Raw genomic sequence first — 11,294 nt, 5'->3', positions numbered from 1 at the left:
CACTCCCCATGTTTGCAGCCTAAACGTTACTCCAATAGCTACTTGCCGATGGCGCGGTCATTTAAAAAGAAAAAACATCCGCCCACCAACAGCGTCTTTTTTTTTCAATAGAGCTTCGTCTTCCTAACGTGCTGATTTTTTTTCCCCATGTTTTCCTTTCTCAAGGCATTGGACCATTTCACATATTATGCATAAAAACATCCTCCTTTAATAATTTTCACGGAACGGGGCTCACCTGGGCAGCCTCATCTAGTTTTGAAAATTGGCAAGTTCAAATCTCTACTGTGGTCTTCCTTTAGTGGAGTTTCACATGCTCGCATGAGCTTTCTACCGGCACCCTTGCTTCTTCCTCTCACATTCCCAACCAAACTTAAGTATTGATCGATACTTCAATTCTCGCTGCATCATAATTCGGCTCTACCTTTCGTTTAATCCGATGACTGTAAAAAACTAGCTTGAAGTATTGTGTGTCCACACAAGATACTCTATGCACGACTTTTGCAAATTAGAACCGGGTACGACGCATGTGCAAGTATGAGCCTCACTCAATGTGACATTTACAAGATACTCTATGCACGACTTTTGCAAATTAGAAACGGGTACGCATGTGCAAGTATGAGCCTCACTAAATGTGACATTCAAACTGTATCATCCACACGTTTGATTTCGAGACTTATGCATATTTAAATTTGGATTTCAAATCGGGATGATCTGGAATGCCGCTCTTTGTTTCCCTCCGCGGATGAAGGAGACAAATAGCACCGAAGGAGCCCAAGCATTGGCTGCATGTGCACATGGATGCCCCTCCCCCATAAAAACACACATTCTCTCTGTCTCAACATCGCTCCTTTCTTTTTTTTTTTCCACCCCATCCTGATCCCCACCCGAGCAGCCCCCCCCCCCCAGTTCTGTCTGCAAGCGTTCCCATGGCAACTGTCGCATTGCCTGCCTAGCAACAGGCTTTATCCTTTGACTGAAAAAAAAAAAGGATGGTGGTGGTGGTGGTGAGGGCAACAGATTGGGGGATAGAGGGGGTTGTGAGAGTTACGTAGATGAGAGTAGTAACATATTGCAGCGGCTTCATTAAATCGCATTCCTTTCTCCTTCCTGCTCCACACCTGCAGCATCTGTCGCGTATCGGCGGCCTCTTTACCTTTGCGTTCCACCGCAAGATTGTGCATTTAATTTTTAAAAATAGAACTTTCAAACGTATGAGAATCGTTGTTCCACCCATGTTGAGGAGGGAATGTGCCTCGTGATTTCTTTGAGGGCGTACCACAGCTCACCCCCAAAGTCAGCTGTGGAAGGCCTTCAGCTCCAGGTCAGCAACCGACCCTTAGTGAGGATAAACTCGACATAATATGGATGAATTTACGTGGTTTGGCTTACACAAATATTGAGGTGGATTAAGTGGAACAAAAACAAAAGGATCGTGGCTTATTTGCATGATGAAAACGAATTCGACTCGACAGTGACCCTCAATGCTCCTGTCTTTGCCGCCCCCTGGCGGACAACAAAAGGAAAATGAAAGGAACCCAACCAATTGACTTGGTTCGTGAGCCGAGAAACGGATGACTTCAGAGTCGCAACCGAATATTAATATTCATACTAGATCCCAGAGATGGTCAGTTTTGTGTTAGACTTTGTGATTTGCATTTCATATTTTCGCCCTGGGTGATAAAACTGAAGAGAAACACGCAGAGTGTGCCGAAGCACCGTTCGTGCATTTCTCGAACACAAGTCAACACTTTGGGTGGACTTGATTGACTAAGACGTGAACAGGAACCATCATAGAATCGTCGTGACTTTGTCAAATGTTTATTTGAGTTGAAATAAAAATATACAGACAACATTTAAACTTAGCATGAAAAGAGAAGTTCACAAACAACAGACAGTAACAGTGTTCGACTGCTTTGCTTGAGAATAAACACGAAGTGCGTCGATAAACGTCAGCTAACACACACCGAAGGAAACTTGAGTCTCGTGTTTGTATGAGTTTACCTCCATCTTGTGTATACCCGCCACCGTCCTATCTGCTATCGGTTTCCAGTGATCGAGCTGACTTGTCTCAGCAGTGCAAAGCTTTTGCAATCTTATGAGGTCGCAACTACAAACTCTTGCTTCCCCGGGTGTCAAAATGCTTGGCGAAAATGTTGAGAGGTGTCCATGTTATCTGCAGTCTTGAGTTGTCACAGTGCATCGAAATGAAAGTACAGTCAGCATTCGTGAATTCACCGGTTTAGCAGATTTTTTTTTGGGGGGTGGGGGCAGGAAAAAACGTACCTATTCAAGTCATTAAAGTATTACTTTGCAGCCTTCTCATGGCAATTTTTGCTATTCCCCAAATGACCGCGAATAGCGTGAGAGAACATTGTACATCCGACACAGAAAAAGAAGCTCCATGTCCGAGGTGTGCAACCTAAACAGCAGACTACAAGAGGAATAGAGCTCGGCATTTATGACAAAATAATGCAGTCTTTGAAAAACAAATTGTTCGAGAGTCAAATGTGATCTTTCAGGAAACATTTCATGAAGGAGGAGCGCTTCCTAGTTGACATTGGCCATGAGCTGCTCTGTGAAAAGTTTCTTCAGCTGAGCCACTTCCTTGCTCAAAGAGCTGAGCTGAGACTTCAGGTAGTTGTTCTCATGCTGATACTTGACCTCTGCGTGTCCTTGAGCGGGAGGCTGCAGGCTGAAGTTTGGGGGCGAGGGGACATACTGGGGCGACTGTCTTCCCCTCCTGCCTCCGTCGCCCTGCAGAGGAAGCCAGGGGCCCGAGTGCCCCCCTCCTGTTTCGCCCCTCATCAGTTCCGGGCCATTGGGGGTCTCTCGCGGGACCTCTACCGCGGGCGGTACCGGGCTGCGTCGAGTGCTGTTGGGATCACCCGTCGCATCGCTCGCCTCACAGTTACCGGGTGTTTTGAAACGCAGTTTATGGGGGAGGTTCTTCATAGCCTCGGCGTGGTCCGCCCTATGGTGGGGGGCATCGGCAGAGGACGGGTAGGGGTCCAAGGTCATCTCCTCCGCTCTGCGCGGGGAGGATTTCTCATGGTCACTGAGCCGGTCTTCGAAGTCGACCGGGCTTCCAACACTGGACCCACCTGGAGTGGAAAACCCGGAATCTTCGGACAGGTTGCCGCCGTCTCTGGAGCCCCGCCCGCTCGGCTGGTTGTTGCCGTGCGACGATGAGGAGTTGAGGAGATAATAGTGGGGAGTCACATTCGCAGGGGTGTGCGGAGGAGCCGCGGACAGGGGCAGGATGGGCGCGTTGGAAGGGTCTTTGACCAAACCAAACCGGAACTTGAGAGCCAACAGCTCGGCCCTGAGGCGAGCGTTCTCCTCCAGCAGGGCCAGCACGCGACTCTCCAAGACCATGTCGTTCACGCGTCGCTTTTCCCGCGAGCGCTTGGCCGCCTCGTTGTTCTTTTTCCTCTTGTCCCAGTAGCCTTCGTCCTTCTTTTCGAGCGGGATGAACTCCCGCTTGCGCCGGATGCTGGACGAGGGGCTTTCTTTGCGCTTGACGGTGGTGGTGCGCCCCAGCAGGGAGCGAGCCAACAGGTTGCCGGAGGTCAGGACGGACATGCTATCATCTGGGAAGGACAGAATGACTCCTTCTCCTTCTCCCGAGGACTTGAGTGGCTGGAGGTTCGCTCCATCCCGCTGCATCCTCATCTCCTGGGATACCTCCTCAAACATTGCGTTGATGTCAAATAGCGGCAACAGCGCAACCTAGTGGCGATAGAGACACAACGGAGGGATTTGAATGCTTACGCAACGGCCATTACAACACGATATTATGTAACTCTATTACACTACTCTCAGTGAAACTGGAGCAATGCGTACCGTAATATGTGATCAATATGTGCTAATGCCCGATGTTACCTGACACTCAGCCGGCGTTGTGGCGTAACAGTTTTTTTTTTAAATGTTATACTCGCCTGCATGACTTTGACCTACATTTTCATTTGGCTTAACCCGTCAACAGAAAGCGCGCTCTCTCCGCCGCAGAGGAGAGCGTCTTTTAAAATCGACTTGAAATTCCGGTCAACCGCCAACAGGACGACCGACCCACTTCTGACGGGAACACGCCGATCGCCGGCGACGGTCTGTCCAAACGAGAACAGCCCGCAGCCGTTCTGCTCACGTCAAAAGCAGCATCCCCCCCGCCCCCGTCACATCCTTCTCACCTAAACTCAGACCACGCCAGCACATTTGGCACTTCTCTGCTACCTCTTTTTTTTCACCCCCAGATACATTTGGAAACTAATAGTATGTCCACCAAATCGAAGGATCGATTAAAAACTAAAATAACAACATGCATTGATGTCTTAAACAACAGCAATAATACTAATAATGGAAATAGTTGTACCTGTAATGGGAATTCGGTGCTCTGCTCTCTGGCCCCTACGTGCTCGATGCAGATGCTGCCGGCTCGGTTATGTGACTTAATATGATCAGCCGTACGGGTCCGTTCTTGACTCTGCCCCACTTGGAAGAGCGCTGCGGCTTATTTGTAGCACGGAGTTCAGTTCGGGACGGTCTCTCCTCGCATGAACCAGCCGGGGCCCCGTTGGTGTGCAAATTGGACGCTCAGGGACCGCCTTCCAACGAAACGACCCCTCTCGTAAGCCCTCCCCCGTCGACCGCCCGTGCAGAGGAAAGCTCCCGACTGTCGCCGCAAATAGCAGATGCCGCCGTCATCTGACCTCATCGACTCCTCCCACCGCCGGATAAACGCGTCATCATGAAGCAATGTTACGCCACTGCAACCCGGCGAAGCAGAAACCTCTCGGTCGACAATCTGAAATGTCTCTCTCTAAAGCATGAATGAGCTGTGCACGATTATCAGGAGCAGGAAAGAGTTGATGTAACAGAATTTAAAAATATGTATTTTTTTTTCATGTCTTAAAGAAAAATATCCATCCCATGACACCCCTGCATGATCTGATTTGATCAATGATTGTGGGCATGCTGGAGCCTATCCCAGCTGCATTCGGGCAGTGTGTGTGTGAGGGGGTAGTGGGGGGGGGGGGTAACCTGAACTGGTTGCCAGCCAAGCACAGAGCACACGTAGGCAAACAACCATCCCTGCTCTGTGCATGTTTTTGGTTTTGTGGGAGGAAAGCCGAGTACCAGACGGCGGCGGCACTGGCGCTTGGCTATGGCAGGTAGCGTTGGCTGACTGTATGTTTTCAGAGATGTAGTCGGAGCACTGCAGTTGTTTGTTTCATGTCTTCTAAAATTACAATCACGATTTAAAAAAAAAAAACTTGACAAAATAAAACCTTGCGTGTTAAGTTGAAACCTCTACGGCAGCATCATTTTTCATCATGACTGCCAATTTGAATTTTAAACACCAACTTGACTTGTTCCTGGCCGGTAGGCAGCAAGTGACAATTAGAAAGCGAAGTATTGTGACTCAGTGTCAAACGGCTCAACAGACCTGTTTTGTTGTGAAAGGATGATGTATGCGCTTTGAACGACAAGGCACTCCCCTTGACGGTCTCATGTCACATAAGTAAACCGCCTGAGCAAGCAAACATGTTTACGTTTGTCGCGAGGCAAACTTCGGGCCTCGTTCCCGTCATTGTTTGGCCAGCTTGATATCTTGATATCAGCTTTACAGTCACACGACAGGACCTAAAGATTTATTCATCCGAAAAAAGAAAAAAAAATCTGCCTTCCATCTCTTTTGTATGTCCTATTAGCGGGATATTTGGAAATAATAACATGCAGTTCCAGAACAACCATTCCAGGGCTCAGTAGCATTTCTACATTGAAAGAACACAGCAGGGCTTTCGGAAGAACCGAAATCTTCAGGGTCACAGCGACCGTTGGGTTTACACAACAGGAAGTCGATTACATCACAGGTCTGGTTGCCTTACGAAAGAAATGTAACACTCGGAGTTCTACTCTTGAAGGCGGCCTTGCGTCAGGCTTTTTTTCGAAATGGTTTGCGGGTCTTTCGCATGCCATTCTCTTAAGTGTGTCAACATTGTGGACACAAGGCCAGAAAAAAAAGTACACTCTTTAGTTATGGACTAATTCAACAAGAGTTTTAGTAGGAGGCTATAACTTCATCACATTTACATAACGTTTCATCGACAGGAGCCTGCAATGTTTTTCTAATGCATCAGTACAAGACGTAACGAGGCAAGTCTGTTGTGAACTCAAGCCAATAAACTTGGTAAGAGAAGAAACTTAAGTCAGTCAAGAAGTTCGGCGAGTTTCAACTGAAATTCTTGACATTCAAGTCCCCAAATGGAACGTCTGACTTGTTTCTTTGACCCGAAATAAACCCGCAGACACCGAGAAACACGTCAGCCAAAGAATTTACGAGAAGGCTGTGAGGTGACTTGCTTCAAGCTGTAAACTAAACTCACGCTTTCACCAAACAAAAGCAAAATAGGAAGCACCGAGCCTTCCATCAGCTGATGAACGGGCTGGCAAATAGCAAAAAGGGGCAAGCTTCATCTTGCTGTGACACAAAGGACCAATCATGGGATATTTTTTTACGAGAGATGAATTTCACAACTCGCTTAAAGCAGCGATAGGCGAACCGTGCAGTGATGCAGTGTCACCTTGAGACTTTTAAAACGTTTAAGTCTTACAAAATACACAAAGTACAGTGACGCCCCCAATTTGATTCAAATTAAATTGCTATGAAGCCATGCTAATTGAAATCAGGACTACTGTGGTGTTACTGTTACACCGATTGTACTGAGCGGCTTCTGCGAAAATGGCTTCTCTTGTTGCCACCTCACCACCGCGTCACAGCGACTACCAGGTGTGGTTCGAGGGTTATCATGGTATTTGTCATGTTTACGTCCACTAAGTACGCATTTACTTGGTTGTTTGATTTCACGCTTGACGTCTCGAGATGCAGCTATCTGGATACACGTAATTAAAAAAAAAAAAATCACTTCTCCACAATATGCCCCTTTTCAAGATGACGTGGGGTATTTTCTCAATTTGTGGCCGTCATGGTGAATATACAGATCTTTATTCAAAGGAGTCTCACCTCAGCAGGACTGGGCAACAAAAGGGTGTTACACAAGCCATAATAAGCAAGACAGGGAGATGGCAAGCGCCAGCAAATTCTCGTTACGAAAACAACCCGCAGGGTGCCAACAGATTTCCAGTTTGGAGATGCTTGCGAAAGTTAACCGAGAAGGCCAGGTTACATGGTGTCACCCGTAGGAGCCTATTTCCACCCCTGAAATAGACCGGGAGCAAAGTCGTTGCAAAAGGGCAACAGGGTGGCTGACATAGTGAGCCCATCACAGAAAGGAGGGCAGAATCTACGCCGGCATTTGTTCATTTGTGCACCTTTTTTTAATTTTGCCCTCACACTCGGACGACCGTGCTCACGTCTTCACGGTGAAGCTTGTAAAATCTGCCGCAGGAACACAACGTGCTGCGACAACAGAGCAGCAGCAAAGTAGACCAAGGCTTGGCCTACTTTTTGCGCCCCGAATAAGGTTACCTAATGTGATAATACCCAGTGGCATTCACGAGCTGCAGCCAATTGTCTGTTATGTCAGGCACTGAAAAGTGACAATGGCAAAAGCAAACTCGAGAAACAGTGCGCGAGTTTACATCTAACTGTGACACCAGCATACCTCACTCATTTGTCACCATCTCTTTCTCTCACTCTATCCATATCTATCCATCTATATCCACACATATAATTTATTTATTTATTTATTTGCTGATATCTTGTTTATCAATGACCATCGATTGTGTTTGCTTTTTTCTTGCTGAAAGATGTGGAAGACAACGGCTTCCTGAATTCTTCTCGTGCCGGTGGGATATGCTGGGAACCCCTCACCAGGGAGACATCCAGGAAGCATCCGAACCAAATGCCTGAGCCACCTCATCTGGCTCTTCTCGGCGTGGAGGAGCAGCGGCTCGACTCGGAGTTCCTCCCGAATGAACGAGCTTCCCAACCGATCCTCAAAGCCTCCCGGCGGTCGGTGTCCATGAGCGAGCTTTTGCTTCAGCGTTCTTGCTCACCCGTCAGCTGCCTCCGGAGCCACCCGGGCCAAAGTGGCTCGGCCAGGATGCGACTCCGTCATCATCTTGATGGCACATATTCAGATTTAGAAAGCTTTATTTTAAGACAATTAAGGGAAGATCTATAAATGTAAATAATGATATTTTGTGGTCATGATATGTTTTGAAGTGAAAGAAAAAACAAATACCAATGTCTTTAGACCAAAACACATTTATATAACGGCACGGAGTTAAGCCCCCATCATGCACTGGACTGATGTATTGGTGTCGCTATAAATAGGCCATGAGTCATTTTGCTCGACTTGGGGTTCAGTTTCATAACAAGGGGAGTGTGAGTGCTGCATGCGCTTTTTTTTTTTTTTTGCCCGCAAATTTCTGCTGGTTTGTCAGGTCAACTACAAACGTGCTTCCTCCGTCCAGCCTGCTTATCACATCACACTTTCTGTCTTAGTGCACCGAAAATCAGAGGTAGGTTTTTAGCACATCCAAGACAGATGCCAAGAGCCTCCGAACCTGCTTTCCTCTCAACGATTCTATTCTTAGCCTTGGAAATACGTCACACTGTTGCCAACGCAACCCCATTTGATGGTTTGGGGAGGGGAGATGGGTTGGGTCATGAAATGCACACAGGACTAAAATAAAATAAAAGAAAGTGAATGCAGGACAACCGAGAGATTTTTTTTTTTTGAACCACTTAAAGAATCACCATCAGTCTTCTTAGAACTGTCAAAGTAAACCATCCATTGGCCCAGGATGCAGCTGGCCCCTTGCCCCAAATCAGCCAGGAAAGGCTCCAGCAGGCCAGCGCCCCCGGTGAGAGCGAAGTGCTTCGGCTGATGGATTGATCGACGGATGAAAATGTACAAGCTGCTGCTGTGACAGACAACTGTAAATGGTTGGCTCAAAAGACGTCTTTAATTTGGGGACAAAGGGTTCATTCAGACGAGCGCAAAACCATCCCCGGTTATGTAAAATGTTTTGCAGTTGCATAAGCTGTTCCGAATCACATATAGTGCACCGTGTACTTTTGTTTTCAGTCCAGCATACAGCTGGCAGTTTTCTGCGCACTCACCCGAATTTTTTTTGTTCCATTTTGTTTGATTCAATTTGGGTGGACCGGTGGACCAGTGGTTAACGTGTCGACCTCACAGTGCAGAGGTTGTGGGTTCAATCCCAGCTCCGACCTCCCTCTGTGGAGTTTGCATGTTCTCCCTGCGTGGGTTTTCCCCGGTAAGAAAACGTTTGAAAATCTGTCTTGGGCTCTTTTTTTTTTTTTTTTTAATATCCTAAAAACTAAGGTTTGGAATGTATATATCCACTGTAGCCCAATTAAACATTAAAAACATGAAAATAATCCTCAAATGTCAAGAAAAGAGACAACAATGTCCAAAACCCATGTCAATGAGCGTCACCCATTGGTTTATGTATTGCGCTGACTTGTCTGAGCATTATTGTTGCACTCTTGCAATCTGATCTCACGGAGTGAGACAACCGCAGGAACAACCCAGAGGGGAGAGAGAATCGGAGGGTTTGTTTAGTACAATGAACAATCAACAGGGCCATTTGAGGTCTGTGGACTGTGTCTGTGTTCCAACGACCCACTGTTCACTTATTCATTACTTTTCAGTGACTGAAGATAGTTGGCATTAAGAACATGCCGTATCATTCGGGGAAGTAAGGACATTTTACATTCTTCACAGGGACTTTTTTTCACCAAGTGCAATGACCAGTCACGTTGTCCTTTTGATGGAACTTGTACTTTCCAATATTTTGGCCATAGCCATGTGTCCCTTACAAACTAAGGAGAGTGCGATTATTAAATGTGTAAAGAATAAAGTATTCACATGTCCTTGATAGTGTCTGCTGTGTTGGGTCTATCTGAGTGAAAATGACCATGGATGGTAAGGCGTTTTTAGCCCAACAAAACGACCATGTATAGTAAGCGTTTTTGGCCGAAAAAAACGACCATGTATAGTAAGGCGTTTTTGGCCGTAAAAAACGACCATGTATATTAAGGCGTTTGTAACCCCCAAAAAAACGACCATGTATAGTAAGGCGTTTTTAGCCCATTTTTAGCCGAAAAAAACGACCATGTCGAGTAAGGCGCTTTTGGCCGAAAAAAACGACCATGTATAGTAAGGCGTTTTTGGCCGAAAAAAACGACAGTGTATATTAAGGCGTTTTTGGCAGAAAAAAACGACCATGTACAGGAAGGCGTTTTTAACCCAAAAAAACCCGACAATGTGTTGAAAGGCATTTTGAGCCCATTTTTAGCCGAAAAAAAACGACCATGTCTAGTAAGGCGCTTTTGGCCGAAAAAAACGACCATGTATAGTAAGGTGTTTTTGACCGAAAAAAAACGACAGTGTATAGTAAGGCGTTTTTAGCCGAAAAAAATGACCATGTATAGGAAGCCGTTTTTAACCCCCCAAAAAAACGACAGTATAGTAAGGCGTTTTTTGCCGAAAAAAACGACATAGTATAGCAAGGCGTATTTGGCTGAAAAAAAAACGACCATGTATAGTAAGGCGTTTTTGGCCGAAAAAAACGACAGTGTATAGTAAGGCGTTTTTGGCCAGAAAAAACGACCATGTACAGGAAGGCATTTTTAACCCCCCCAAAAAACGACTATGTAGAGTAAGGCGTTTTTAACCCAAAAAAACCCGACAATGTGTTGTAAGGCATTTTGAGGCCATTTTTAGCCGAAAAAAAGGACCATGTATAGTAAGGCATTTTTGGCCGAAAAAACCGACATAGTATAGTAAGTCGTTTTTGACACGAAAAAAATGACATAGTATAGTAAGGCGTTTTTAGCCGAAAAAAACGACATGGTATAATAAGGCGTTTTTGGCACAAAAAAAACGACATAGTATAGTAAGGCGTTTTCGGCACGAAAAAAACGACATAGTATAGTAAGGCGTTTTCGGCACGAAAAAAACGACATAGTATAGTAAGGCGTTTTCGGCACGAAAAAAACGACATAGTATAGTAAGGCGTTTTTGGCACGAAAAAAACGACATAGTATAGTAAGGCGTTTTTAGCCGAAAAAAACGACATAGGATAGTAAGGCGGTTTTGACACGAAAAAAATGACATAGTGTAGTAAGGCGTTTTTGGCACGAAAAAAACGACATAGTATAGTAAGGCGTTTTTGGTACGAAAAAAATGACAAAGTATCGTCAGGCGTTTTTAGCCGAAAAAAACGACATCGTATAGTAAGGCGTTTTTAGCACGAAAAAAACGACATAGTATAGTAAGGCGTTTTTGACACGAAAAAAA

The 11,294-nt window shown here is 45.9% G+C and overlaps 1 protein-coding gene across 1 annotated transcript; it reads right to left on the bottom strand.

The window, feature by feature from the left end:
* Positions 1–1,802: 1,802 nt before the first annotated feature.
* nfil3-6 (nuclear factor, interleukin 3 regulated, member 6) lies at positions 1,803–4,682 on the bottom strand. The gene is made up of 2 exons (XM_019893499.1): positions 4,370–4,682; positions 1,803–3,729 (listed from the first exon to the last, which is right to left on the bottom strand). Exon 2 carries the CDS (start codon positions 3,694–3,696, stop codon positions 2,548–2,550), a length of 1,149 nt encoding a protein of 382 aa, XP_019749058.1. The 5' UTR covers positions 3,697–3,729; positions 4,370–4,682; the 3' UTR covers positions 1,803–2,547.
* Between the last annotated feature and the right edge of the window lie 6,612 nt (positions 4,683–11,294).

This window comes from Hippocampus comes, unplaced genomic scaffold (genome assembly GCF_001891065.2).
Source record: "Hippocampus comes isolate QL1 unplaced genomic scaffold, H_comes_QL1_v1.1 scaffold23, whole genome shotgun sequence".
Lineage (NCBI taxonomy): Eukaryota > Metazoa > Chordata > Actinopteri > Syngnathiformes > Syngnathidae > Hippocampus > Hippocampus comes.
The sequence above is the reverse complement of the archived record's forward strand: the minus strand, read 5'-3'. Positions and strand labels throughout refer to the sequence as shown.